Below are 14,840 nucleotides of genomic sequence, written 5' to 3' on the forward strand. Positions count from 1 at the left end.
ACACTGTGGTATTGTTCAATCCCTAACCCCAAATATAAGCAATTGACCCTTCGCTAAGCTCCGCCCCCACTTGGCTACTGTTGCACGCTCTGACAAGCTCTGCAGAACTCCCCATTGGAAATGGAAAATTGCTGTGAATGGTACAGTATTTGGCAAAATATTCTCATAAATGTAATGGATAATATTATTACGTGGGCTGGATTGAATGAAGAATGACATTGTAAAGCATATTTATCTAAACTTTTCTGTAAAATAAATGGTCAAATTACACAGTAATTAAAAACTGTAGAGACTGTGAAACAGTATTGAGACAAATAATTATCACAGTCACATAAAAAGAGAAAAGCGTCACTTGATAGCGATTACAAATCTCATAGTCATAGTGTAAGTGAAAAGAACTGCTTATATTGTCTTATAACACACTCATTTTGATGCTGTGAACTCTTTATTTACTATCACTTGTACTAAGACCTGAATCAATATGTAAATGAATTCATGTTAGGTTGTTAGCTTTAATTTACCTTGGAGGAAATGTTGGTGTCCTCGCTGATTTTATTCACGCTCATTTGTGAATGAGGAATGACACACTTTAATCCATAGCATGCTCTTCTCATTTATTTAAAGAAAGAAAAAACACTGCATGTATAGGTACCTCCTATCACTATTACAAGTGACCCAGCAACAATGTTTTTTTTATTTATTTTATTTTATGGATCATTTCGATAAAAACCCACTTGAAACTACTCAAACACATAGGTTGTCATTATAAAAATGCAAACGCTTGTCAGAGTAATTGCAGCGGGGCAACAATTGCTAAGACAGGATTGGTCAGAAACGCTTTTAAGGCGATAAGTGTTCATTTACTGTATATTCAGCAATTTTGAATACTTTTGTTCATTAGTGATTTGCCATCACTAAAGTGTATTCTATATACACAGTATCAGCATAATATTGGTCATTTGACACCCTTCTCTCAAGATATCAATATCAGCATCGGCCATGAAAAACCTTAGCAAGCACCACTAATAACTGGTATGACATTAGACACTTTCAACCATACAGCCTCGATGCCATTTTTTCCATTTAGAGGTCATGTGTTAACAGGACCCATTGGAAAATACTGGTTAATCGGCTCTGGCAATTTCCCAGGAAAGATTACTGGAAATGTTCAGATGATGCTTTGTGCGAACAAAGCCATAAGCCGTTAACCGTTAAAAGCCGTAAGCTGTTCATGGTATGGGCATGTATGAGGTCAGGACATCATGATAAAAACCCTGCACCATTTAACTGTGATTTGGAGTAAAAAAATAAAATAAAATAAAAAGTCACAGTAACTAAATCGCTTCTCTTCATCTGATCGGATAAAGAAATTTGTTGACAGCTTACAGGAAAATTGAATCCATTACTTATGATAAAATAACTAGCCTCCCTTAGGAACAAGGTGTACACAGGACAAAAAGCCTTCCTGGTGCCGATGAGTGAATGGTAGTAAAATGGATAAAAGGCGGAAGACCGCTGCGTGTGTGAATTGCAACTGTCAATTTTATTGCAATTTTTAAGGGTTTCATGTGTGAAAGTGGGTATAGCTGAACCTCACAAATGCCTCTCTTAAGCTGCAAAAATGATCAGTAACCTTTTTCCTTAACCCAGAGGGCCAGTGTATAAAAGGTATAAAACATTCCCAATAAAAATGTTTCAGAAATTTCACTTAAGGGATCTGGGCTCTTCCCCAAGGGTGTGCTCTGATGCAATTTCAGCCCTCATTTATCTTAAATTAGTAAGTTTTAAGGTCTGGCTTGTTGAGATCCATTCTATGCACAGCTTAACATGCATGTCTGATCAGGTTTCTGTATTATTGTAATTATGATGCACCATGGAAGAAGGCTCATGTAGTACCCATCTCAATTTACCCACCCATGACTATCTCATGGTGCCTGACAAAGCATGAAACATAACCTACAGCCCTGACTCTAGCAGCTACACCATGTAGCCCATACAAGTATAAAACCACTACATTACAGAACGCAGTCTCACACTCCCATTTAATATGTATTGGCTATTAATCTGTTACAGCTGGTGTATACAGACTCACACAAAGCGTATTCATAGGGGCCGTGTATGTGTGTGCGGCTGCATATTTGTCAACTCTACGCAGGAGGCTAGGAGAGCAGCGAAGGGCTTAATTCTGTGTTGTTGTTTGGTCACTAGGTGTGAGCTCAGCTCCCTGGAAACTGACACCGTCGTACGGATCCAAGATCTGGTTATTTTGGCGTGATGGTCCAGGGAGAAAAAGTGAGCTCTGCAAACGTCGTCCAAATTCCACACTCGCCCCCAACTCGCCAAGTTCCATTTGCACTTATTGTGAGGCAGGCAGGCTGATGACAAAAAGAGCTGGGTGGAGGCCTCGGATCTCCAGAGGAAAAATACACTCACAGACTCTCAGGCTTTGATGTGAGAGCCTAAGAGATGACCCCAGAGACCCATGGCTTATAATCTGTGATGCTTTATTGACGGCAGGACGGAGTCTGAATTAAAAACATGACAGTGACATCACTTCATTTTTAATATCTGCCTGCTTGTTAATGATAGCAGACATGTAAAACTCAAATAAATAAATCTATTGCTGATATAAGGGAAACTCTAGCAAGCTACACATGAAACACACACAAGAATAAAAACTTTTACATATTAGCTTATGAATTTTATGAAGCATTTGTTAAAAGGAAAAATTCAAACAAAAATAAAATGATCATTTATTCACCTACATGTTGTTCCAAACCTGTATTTCCTTTCTTACAAAAGTAGGTGTGTGGCAGAATGTCTGAGCAGCTCTTTTCAATGAAACAAAAGTTGATAGTAATTTACAATGCCAACTCAAAAAGGACCAAAAAAAGGACCATAAAAGTATGAAAGTGGTCCATTTGACTCGAGCGCTATTTTCCATAGTTCTCTTCTGAAATTCTTCTAAAACCGAACAGAATCGCAAAAAAACAAAAACATGTGTTCTTCCAAACATATTCCCGAATACTCCCACGTCTGCTGTTGTTCGATCAAACAGAAACAAAGAGGAATTTTATAGTGCCACAGAGACACAATATTTCAGTTTTCGAAAAATGTACTTAAGAATGTTTTTAGTTGAGACCGGATAAAGCTGGGACCAGATAAAGACACCAAAAGTTACACACTTCAGCTTTAAGTTGTTATTCACTGAAAATCATCCCCTCTGCCATAGCTCACAAATAAATTTTAGTACGGGTTTGAAATCATGATGTTTGGTCACATTGAAAATGGATGGTTATACAATGCCAAGCTCCAAAATGACACAAAAGCACCATGAACGTTTCTTAAAAAAGTAGTCAATGCGACATACAAAATGCCAATACGACATGCAAAAACATATAGGATTTCATAGGGGCTACTTTTATGATACTTTTATTATGCTCTTTTGTCATTTTGGAGCTTGGTATTATATTTCACAATCAAAGAGCTTCTCTGACATTTCTCCTAACATCCCTTGTTGATAAAACATAATAGATAATTAGAACGACATGATGGTGAGTAAATGATGATAGAATATGAATTTTTTGGTGAACTATCCATTTAACATTTAGATATGGATCTGTGTTGGCAAAAAAAAAAAAAAAAAAAGCAGCTGGAAATATAGCTGCAAGCAGCGACGACGGGCCCAAGCACCATGGGTCCATTTTCACCAGGTGGCTTTTGGAAAACAATGCAAGTTGGATGCATTAGGCATTTGACATTATTCTAATTTTTTTTTAAGCAATTGGGGTAAATATAAGAGGACTATTTTAAAGTATGTTGTAAGAGCCACACTTCCTGCTGCCAGGTGGTGGCGGTACGACCGTGACCCAAAATAGTCACATCCATGTGATAAGCCCCCAAGACTAAACATACATCTCAATTTTGATCTAAATCCCACAGTGCACACAGAAGATAGGATACACAACCTGTTTCCCATTTTTCGCCATTAATTTAATACCTCGCCATGGCAACACAGTTCGATATATCAAAAATCTGCTCACAATTTAGCATCTTCAATGTCTTGGCATAATGTTGCCCACATTTGGTGCCAGTCACATTAATCCCCTAGGAAGAGTATTTAAAAGTTCAGGGCATGCATTTTTCAAAAAATCCAAATTCAAGCCAAATTGGTCAACTTCCTGTTGGGTGGAGCTAATGACTATAACTTTTAAAGTTGTCCAGCTTGATGAGAACAATACATGTACCAAGTTTGGTGACTGTAGGTGAAACAGACCCCATCACTTTAGTCAAAATGTGGCTCTCCAGAGCCTGCCAGCCAAGCCCATGTGTTAACTTTTGCCCATGCCTAATGGCCAGCAACTCTGATGTGTGTGCCGAATGTCATGAAAACATGCCAAGTGCCTCAAAACACACAAATATATGAGGAAAGGAATAATAACATTTAATGCGTTGCCAAGGCAACACTATTTAAGATATCAAAAATCCCTTAACCGTTTGACATCAGTGTCTTGACATTTTTCTTAGGAATTTTTTAGCAATTCAGGTAAAATAACAAGGCTATTTCAAAGTCTGTTGAAAATGTAACACTTCCTGCTGCCAGTTGGTGGAACTAAGACTGTGAACCACAATAGCCACATCCCCGTGATCAGCTCCCATTACCAAACATGCAGCTCAATTTTGACCTAAATCACACAATGCACGCAGAAGATATGAGACACTTCCTGTATCCCTATTTTTGCCATTAAATTAGTGCCTCGCCATGGCAACACCGTTCAAAATATAAAAAATCAGTTTGCAATTTAACATCCTCAATGTCTTGGCATGATGTTGCCTAAGTTTGGTGCCTGTCACATGAATCCCCTAGGAGGATTATTCAAAACTACAGGGTCTGCAATTAAAAAAAAAATGCACATTCAATCCAAAATGGCCGACTTCCTGTTGGGTGGAACTAATGACTGTAATTTTGTAAGTTATCTGGCTTGATGAGAACAATATATGTACGAGTTTGGTGACCACAGGAGAAACTGACCCCACCACTTTAGTCAAAAGGTGGCGCTACAGAGCCCCCCAACCACACCCCTGTGTTAATTTTTGCCAAGGCATAATTTTAAGCATGCAAAGTACCTCAAAAACATGTGAATATATGAAAAAAGGAATAATAACATTTAATGCGTTGCCATGGCAACATTATTTAAGATATCAAGAATCCCTTCACAATTTTAAACCTGCACTGTCTTTACATTATTCTAAAAAAATTGAAGCAATTCAGGTAAACTTAAGAGGGATATTTCAAAGTCTGTTAAAAGTGCCACACTTCCTTCCACCAGTTGGTGGAGCTATGACCGTGACCCACAATAGCCACATCAATGTGATCAGCCTGCAAGGCCAAACACTTGGCTCAATTTTGATGTAAATCACACGATGCATGTAGAAAATGAGACACTTCCCTTTACCCATTTTTTGACATTATTGCGTCACCACCATTCGATATATCAAAAATCATTCACAATTTAACATCGCCAATGTCTTGGCATGATGTCACCCACATTTGGTAGCTGTAACAAGAAATCCCTAGGAGGAGTATTTCAAATTTCAGAGCATGCATTTTTCAAACAATCAAAAATGGCCGACTTCCTGCTGGGCGAAGCTTATGACTGTCAGCGTGAAAGTTGTCAGGCTTGATGAGATCTGTGTGTGTACAAAGTTTGGTGACTGTAGCTCAAAAGAGATGTGCTACAGAGCCCCCCGAAGATGCCCATCTTCTAGGTGGCGCTACAGGAACCCCCCCGCAACTTTGCCCAGCCCTAATGGCCGACAACTCTGATGTGTGTCCAAACTTTCAAGAGTTTTCACGCATGTTAAGTACCCCAAAAGTACCAAAAACCTTGAAAAGAAGAATCATCCTTAGAAGAACAAAAGGGCCTCCACACTTTCAGTGCTTGGGCCCTAATAAGAGCCGGCTTCAGGAAAGAATGTAGCTTAATGGTGGACGGTCTGCTTTCACCAGAAATATGCTGTAGTTTCCTCTAATCTCTCAACAAACCAGGGAGAGGCTTCCTCCTCTTCTCTCCCCTCTATAGACTGGGGCTATTTATCTGTTCCAATCCTTGATCTCCTGCTTTTCATTCATAATAAATCAGTCTTTCACAACTCTTATTTTAGTTAAATAATTTTTATTTTTATAGTTAAAAATGTCAGGCAGTGCTAAATTAACATCTACACAATCTATGAGGTTTGGCCCTGTGGAAAAACAAAACTAATTTCCCACAGTAATAGATGTTAATAGCTGCTCCCAAACAGAGACAAGCATGTGCATGTGAGGGCATGTCTGTGTGGCCTACACTCTAACCAGGCAGCTAACTAGGGCAACTATGCATCAAGCTTAAAACTATTTTGATATTTGCTTGTTTGTCTTGGACTGTTTTACATTTATCTTGCCGACAAAATCAGCTGTGCACTACAGACCCACTCAGGTCAACTATAGCCAGAGTTCATTCACTGACCATTTAATTCAAATTAAACATAACTGGAAAACATTTGAGAAAATCGCAAGCTCCAGTCAGCTTGTGTGAATTAGCATGCTTCCAGGAGTCAGAAAGCATGTTAAAAGTGATTTGATTTTATTTGATTTTGAATGTGCAGGTTTTTTTTATTTTACGCCTGGAAACCAAGTGGTAACGGGTTGCTTCACGTAAGCCCCATTCCCACATACAGTCCCGGTACTTTCCCCTCTGGAAATTTCTAAAGCTTTCTAGACAACTTGCTTTAACTCTTAAGAAGAGCAGCACACCCGAGGAGACTTTTCTGTCTTGCATTCGCACACACAAAAGAAACCCCTGTAAAGAAGACATCTAGTGTCCACCATATATCTTCTGAAATTGTTTGCACACACAATTCAGTAGAAAGAGAAATAACAACAAAATCAACAACACCAATGGAGGACGCCAGGATCAGAGCTACACTTTTGTTAGGGCTGTTTTACACAAACTGTGTCTTCAGTTTACTGTCTTTACACTAGTCCTGTGAGTCGCGCGAGCGGTGCTGCATCCCTGAAGCAGCATTGAGAGGAGAGATGAGTTCAGCCTATTGTTACCACGTATCACATGCTGAAAACAGAGGAAAACATGTTGAAAATGAACCATAAACCATTTTATCAACCTTTTAACAATATTTGACAAAAAAGGCTTTTATGATTCAATATAATATACTGTACTGAACTACTCACCCATTAACCACATAGTAACAGGCACACAACATTTTCCTCATGTAAATTAGATTTCAGGATGGTTACGTTTATAATAGATTTCAATTACTCACTTTCAACAAACATATTTATGTACATTATCCTAAGAAAAATTTGTTTGGGGGGGGTTGTTGTTGTTGGGTTGTGGTTTTGTCGCCTTCTGCATATCGCAGGCCCACTTAATCACTTCGCAGCCCACTCTGGCATACCGCTGCCCCATTTTGTGGCTGGCCCACTTTCCCGGTTCACCCAATGGCCAGTCCTATCAATCCTCTGCTTTCGGGCATCCATCTCTCCCCGGGCCCCAGTGTGGCTGCACACCCTGCACTGCCGGTAGTTACGCCACTGTAGCTGCAACAAGTTTGTTTCTCATTGCTTTGTGCATCATACGAGTTTGAACAATCATTGGTTGCAACACCTCCCACAGTCCCACATCTTCCAAAAATCACCTACCCCAGAGTAGGGGCTAAAAAGTCCCTCTAAATGGCTAAGGGGAACTATTGTTACTCATGAGCAAAAATGACGAAAAGTAATAGTTCTGAGTAAAAGTACCTAAAACAGGCTTTAGTTCAAGCAGTGGGAAAGGTCCTTAAAAGCTTTTGAGGAACTATTTCATATAAATCTGTCCCAAAATAAACAAACAAAATGAACTGTCAGTGCTTTTTACATGTTGATCAGATGATCTACTCCCATTTAGGTGGGCGGTTGATGACCAAAATAAGCTGCAAAGTGTACCAGACTTCATGCAGATAGTCAAAAGTCTGGCTACATAAGACTATAGGTCATCTGAGTCTCACGGGTGATGAGTGAGTACAGCATGTACAAAAGACATGTCTTTGGTAGTTTAATGGGTTTGTATTTGATCAGAGCTAGTGTTTCTCAGGTGATTCATGCTGGTGGTTTGCAAAACACACGTCTATGCAAGTAAGTATTTGATAGTTTTTTTGATGGAGAGGTTAGAGCAGAACTTTTTTTGGAGGGGTGAAAAGCTGATTGATGGGAGCTGTGTGTGCATGCAATGTTGGGCAATAAACCAATTCTACGGTTTAAAGTGGGTATTAAAAGTAGGGGGATTTCGAGTAAGAGGGCGTGGCTCACCTGAGTAGATTTGTCCCTCATGCACGGGGCACAAGGTGCGTGGTTGGCATCCCGAGGCCAGTGTCCAGACAGGTAGGGGGCTGTTAGTGCATCCAAAGACGAGGTATGACAAATGCTACCGTTGTTACTGGTGGTAGACCAAGACCCTGCCACAGGAAGTCTAGGCTTTTCTGCAAGAAAGCCAGTACACACAGATAAGATAAAAGAGGGGAAGGAAGGATTGAAGGGGGGGGGGGTGGTACAGGGGCCAGTTGGAGGTGAAAGATGGACGAATGAGACATAGGAGGGAGAAAGAACAGATGTAGGGGAACAGAAGAAAAAAAAATTGTTAAAGGGTTCATCTTATGAACCAGTTAATTCACAAACATAATACACCATTATTAATTGCTTTTGCCAAAGGGCACACAACAAGACTGAAGCTAGTCATCCTGCGAACATTAAAAGACTCACAGTTTCTTGTATTCTGTTGTGTTGGTGTGCACTTTACACAACTAATCAAAGATTAGGGGCAAAAAAAAAAAAAAAAAAAAAAAAAAAAAATCCACATTTTTCTCCTCCCCAACTGTAGCTATGATCCCAAAATTTGCAAACAAATAAAATTACGCAAAAAAGCAATGCAGTTTGATGTTTACTCGCATTGTCCTTAGCTTTTGCTCGCTGTTGCTCTTCCACTTGTTGGCACAGTGTGCACACATGACAACTTGTCAGCCAAATTTCAAACCAGTTGGAAATTTGTTGTAGCCTCAGCTCATTGTCACCGCTTCAGTCCTGTAGTGTGCACTTGGCTTTAGAGACCATACATTTGCAGAGCGTGTGCCCGTGTGTAATCACACCATCTTGTGTGTAAATGTCTGCTGGGCTGATGGTGATGAATGCTAAAGCCCAGCAGATTGAGACAGAATTAGTCTGGTGTCCAGTAGCTCTTTTAATAAAACTAAAGCTGATTAACTGCTAGCTGGCAGTGCCAGACTGGCATGGAAGTGGCCCGCATGTCTTGACCTACATTTGGTGTGTCTTCACAAGTAATTGCCCCCCCCCCCAAACCACCTCTTTTTCTCTGGCCTGTTCTTTCCAGCATACAATCGATGGCTTTCTCGCTCTCTCACTCGTCCTCTAACACTCTTTTGTCTTTTAAAGACTATTCTTTCATGTAAATCCACACCATTGAATTCACTGGGCATACACAGAGCAAAAGAGTGTGGCCTGCTGTTTTGTGCCGATCTGAAGAGATGATGTCTGCTAGGGAGTTCACACAGGAAGTTCAGCATATGTGCCTTTCAGAACGGCTTTCACAGTGTGTGCATGTCTTATCCTCACCTGACTTTAAACAGTGTTTCTAGGAAAGCAAATCAGAAGATAACCATTAAACTTGTTTGCCTGTGATAAGTCCAATGGGAATGTGAACATACACCTCACCAACAAAATAACCAATGTTGACTATTGGCCAGATCTTCAGTTGTCAGACAAAATCATAAGAAAAACTCAAGTCTTGCACACAAAAAGCAGAAGAGGCATGTTGCTCTACATTTCCAAATACAGAGCTGTCTTGATTGTGTACGTTTTGCACATTTAAGAACATAAGAGAAGATCTAAAGGGGAGGAACATGTTAGGAATTTTTGGGGAAGTCATGCGAGAGAGAGAGAGAGAGAGGAATTGGCTACGTAACTAAAGCTGAACTATTTACACTATTTTTGCTCATGTTGCAACAAAGATAAAGTGTGTCATTTTTTCAGCTTAATATGCAGATAAAACTGTAGATGTGCCATTTTTAAGTTGAATTCCCCCTGAAAAGAGTGAACATTGTGGTGCTATAAAAATATTGCTCTGTTTGTTTGAGCTTCCTGGCATGCTCAACAAAGCAACACTATCTCAACTAATGGCTTGAGTCTGGGGTGGGGCAACCCACTTGGTAACCGACTAATGGCAGATGGGGGAGTGTTCAGGAAACCTGTTTGAAATCAATCATATCATTCTGTTTGGTGATGCTAGTGGTGCAGAAATTACACACTTCCGTTTTCTCACTTCTGGTATGAGTGCAATGCCTTTCATGCATGTCACAACTTAGGCTCCAAAGCATACTTGCTTGTGTGTTTCTGTTCTAACTGTGACTCCTAAACATGTGTTCGTGCTTTGTGGGGGTATTAGGGGTGTAACAGTTCTCGGTAAAAAAAAAAAAAAAACAACTGTACGGTTCGCTACCCACAGTTCAGTAAACATTTGTACCGCAGTTCATCTCAAGTTTAATGACGCATCTAGGGCACAAGGTTTGGCGAAGAAAAAAAAAAACAAAAACTAGTGGTCGACCGATATATCGCCAAGGCCAATAAATCGGCCGATATTCGGAATTTAATTATCGGCCGATAAATGTTCCCGTTTGGCCAAGAATGGCACAGAGAATTGCCTGCCTGCATGTGAAGGAGCATCTGAGACATGTTAACAACCAATCACAGTTCGTTTTGTTGTTACGTGCCATCGTGTTACAATAACAGAAAACAGTGTCATTTAAATGGTCCGCATATCAGTGCCGTGGTAGACGCATTTGAGCTCATAATGTTAAAGTGCTCGCCTGTGTTTTGCCTCATGTGCTCAGATACACACGCATGTGCACGCGTACACACACACACCTCTACCCTCCTCATGTATTACAGGCTTATCTGTTACCATATCTACTCATGTTACTGTTTAGTTTGTAGTTGGAAGTCGGAAGTTTATCGACTGCATTGTATTGATTATTAATTGATATTACTGCATCAATAAACTTTGTTATACTTTAAAGAGAAGTGTTTTGGTATTGTTCTGCATGCACCTGTGTCAAGGGCTGGCAGGAGATGTCAGAGCTCAGATTCAAGCCTTCATTGTTCGTTTTTTTTTATTTTGATGTTCTCCGGACATTGACTTTCCTAAGAGAACAATCCTTTAAGACTGCTATACTGTCTGGTTATTAGTCCCTGATTCCAGGGTGGTGCCCCAGCAATATTAATTCTTATTAATATTCTATTGATTTTGAAAATTGATAGTTATCTTTGATGACTGTTGATTTGAAGGATTAATAAGCTAATGCTGATTCTTATCAATGTTCTATTGATTATATTAATGAATAATTATATTTGATAATTATTAATTATTGCTAATGATCAAATCCGCTCCTGAACGAAGCCCCAACACCTATTTCATTCTCCCTCTCTCTCCTCAACAGTTCCCTGTATCTCTTAACGGTCTTGTCTAATGATAAAAAGCAAATATCAATACAAATATGTGGATATCTCGTTTAAACAGATGTAATTCACAAACCTCATGTAAATCTAGCGTTTTCTTCCCATCCAGCGCTCTTCTAATATCTTCCTCTGAAGCGTGTATTCCATCAGCCAGAATCAAAACTTGAGGATAAGGATCAAATGTTCCTCTAATAATTCACAAATCATGATGTTCAGTACATGATAATCCAAGCAGCTGATCCATGCCATTTAAACCAGTAGATTGCTGCTGATCTTGCTGGAACCGCACAAGTTTTACAAAGTAAAAGCGCCTCATGTGCACTATGAGTAAATGCTATATTCACTGTGCACTGCATGTACAATTGGTTTTATTGGGTCTTTTATGAGAAAATGCAATTGGTAATGCGCAAATGCCATCCATTGTTGCTGGACTACTGTGTGCACTGTCATTTCCTTCTTTATAATATATTAACAATTTCTTCTAAATTTTATGACTAAACAGAAATCAGAAGAAACTACCATCTACCTTTTATAATACAATCTTATTTTTTATAGAAAAATAAAAAAAGTTTACTAATATTGAAATTGAGTAAATATAGTGCTAAATAAGATGTATTCATTTTTTAGCAATTTTATGTTTTTGTTATTTACTATATTAAATTATGTGATATATTGTCATTGTATCAGCCACCATGCTCTCTGGATATCGGCCATTAAAAAACACATATCGGTCAACCACTAATTACAATCTTGGCTAACACACATGTATCTCTCTGTAGATGGACATACGTTCTGCTTTTTTCACTTGGGTCAACTTTCTACAGAGAAAAGCTGTCCAATTAACTGTTAGTATGTTAAATTAGTTGATGACATCACAGTTCTGCACGCGTTGGTGTAGTTTAAAATGGTAAGCAGAGAAAACAAGCTGCAGATAGAGAAGCTCCCTGCATCATTCAAATCTCCTGTCTGGGAACATTTTCTTTCTGCAGTCAATTACAACAGCGACGGTCAAAAAAACCCTTTAAAAAACAGACATTATTTGCAGTTATTGCTTGACGTGAGTGCCATATACTAGTAATATTGTAGTAAACATGACTGTAATAACCATAACTGCGGTCACCATTTCCTTAGCAGAAATCATGGTTTTGATACAATTAACCATGGTTTTATGCAGTAATACTGTAGTTCCATATAGTAACCATGGTTTTACTATAGTAATATAGTAGTAACCATGACTGAAGTAACAATGCCTGCTGTCACCATGGTTTTCTTGGCAGAAATCATGGTTTTGATACAATCAACCATGGTTTTATGCAGTAATACTGTAGTTCCATATAATAACCATGATTTTACTAAAGAAGTTAATATTGTATTAACCATGACCATGATAATTTTTTTGTTACTGTGATTTTACTACAAATTCCATGGTTAAACTCTGGTTACTGTAGTAAAACCATGGTGATTTTTAGTAAGGTTAAACCTGTTGAAGTGATTGTTATTGGTTTTCGTAAAAAAAAAAAAAAATTTTCTGAACATAGCAAATACCGAACCGCACCGAAACCCTGATCCTAAAACCGTGGTACAAACCGAACCGTCAGAAATTTTAACCATTACACCCCTAGTGTGTATGAGTGTATAATATACTACATATATTTCATACACATTTCATACACATACTGTAACATGCATGCACACACAAACTATCACAATGGGGATGTTATCTCATTTTTGATTGGCTCACATGAAAGATGCTATGATGCACAACTACGCATTGAAAGTCCCCGTCTATGCACAACAGGTTCTTGTGTTGTGTCTAGCCTACATCTCACTCAGCAGAGCATGCACACTGCTGATAATAACATGCGAGAGCTTCTGCAATGCAGCCTGTGAGGTACATCTTTGAGAAATCTATGCTCTTGACTTGAGTAAAGCGCACTCAAAACTAGTGGTCGATCGATATGGTTTTTTTTAATGCCTGATGCAGATGCAGATGTTGATATCTAGATTGCAGGGTGGCCGATAGGCCGATACAATGCCAATATGTCACACAATTTAATATAGTAAATAACATTAACATAAAATTGCTAACTTTTATTAAGCACTACACTTAAAAAAAAATTTTTTTTTAATTATATTGGGGGGCCTGGATAGCTCAGCAAGTAAAGACGCTGACTATCACACCTGGAGTCGCAAGTTCGAATCCAGGGCGTGTTGAGTGACTCCAGTCAGGCTTCCTAAGCCACCAATTGTCCCGGTTGCTAGAGTGGGTAGAGTCACATTGGGTTAACCTCCTCGCGGATACTATAATGTGTTTCTCGCTCTCGGTGGGGTGCGTGGTGAGTGGTGCGTGCATGCCGCAGAGAATAGCGTGAAGCGTCCACACGCGCTAGGTCTCCACGGCAACGCGCTCAACAAGCCACGTGATAAGATGCCCTGAGATTCGTCCTCCGCCACCCGGACTGAGTTGAGTCACTACGCCACCACAATGACTTAAAGTGCATTGGGAATTGCGCATGCCAAATTGGGAAAAAAAAAAAAAAAATTTGAATTTTAAATGGTATATAGTGGTTTCTTCTGATTTATTATTTATTTGCACAAAGAAATTGTTAATATATTAGGAAGGAAATAACAGTACACACAGTAGTCCAGCAACCAAGCATGTCCATGTTAGCAATCGCATTTTCTCAAAGCATACCGAATTAAACCAATTGCACATAAAGTGCATAGTGAATAAGACATTTACTTATAGCACACGAAGCGCTTTTACTTTGAAGATGCACTCACGCGCTCTGACGCAATCTGCTGACAGTTTAAACAGCCTGGATCGCCTGCTTGGATTGTCATGGTCTGCGTCCGAAACCAGGAAAATGCTGCCTTCGGAGGCTGTATACAGAGGCAGGATGAAAATAAGGTGCTTTTCAAACTGTTAGGAGACCAGTTTCCATAAGAGTTCCATTCATTCAAAACAGCTGTCAGTTAAGCCATTAACTGATTAAGCAGCAAGGCAGCAAGTCAGCTGCCTACGTTTTCGGATGCAGCCATGGAGTGACCGTCAATCAGTTGTGAATCAGAGGAACTTTTGATCCTGATCCTGAAGTTTTTGATTCTGGCTGATAGAATATGCGCTTCAGAGGAATATATTAGATGAGCGCTCGACGGGAAGAAAATGCTGGATTTTCATGAGGTTCGTGAACAAGGTATCTGCATGTTTGCTGATGGTATATAATAAAAGTGTATTTTTTTCTCCCAATTTGGAATGCCCAATTCCCAATGTGCTTTA

General features: G+C 39.4%; 1 protein-coding gene across 2 annotated transcripts in view; it reads right to left on the reverse strand.

The window, feature by feature from the left end:
* LOC127447854 (protein FAM117B-like) overlaps positions 1-14,840 on the reverse strand; it is an 84,932-nt gene that overhangs the window by 57,996 nt on the left and 12,096 nt on the right. For both annotated transcript variants that reach the window (XM_051709962.1, XM_051709961.1), the window contains exon 2: positions 8,345-8,514. In XM_051709962.1, the coding sequence (XP_051565922.1) occupies positions 8,345-8,514 (170 nt within the window). The remainder of the gene's footprint in view (positions 1-8,344; positions 8,515-14,840) is intronic.

This window comes from Myxocyprinus asiaticus, chromosome 11 (assembly GCF_019703515.2).
Source record: "Myxocyprinus asiaticus isolate MX2 ecotype Aquarium Trade chromosome 11, UBuf_Myxa_2, whole genome shotgun sequence".
NCBI lineage: Eukaryota > Metazoa > Chordata > Actinopteri > Cypriniformes > Catostomidae > Myxocyprinus > Myxocyprinus asiaticus.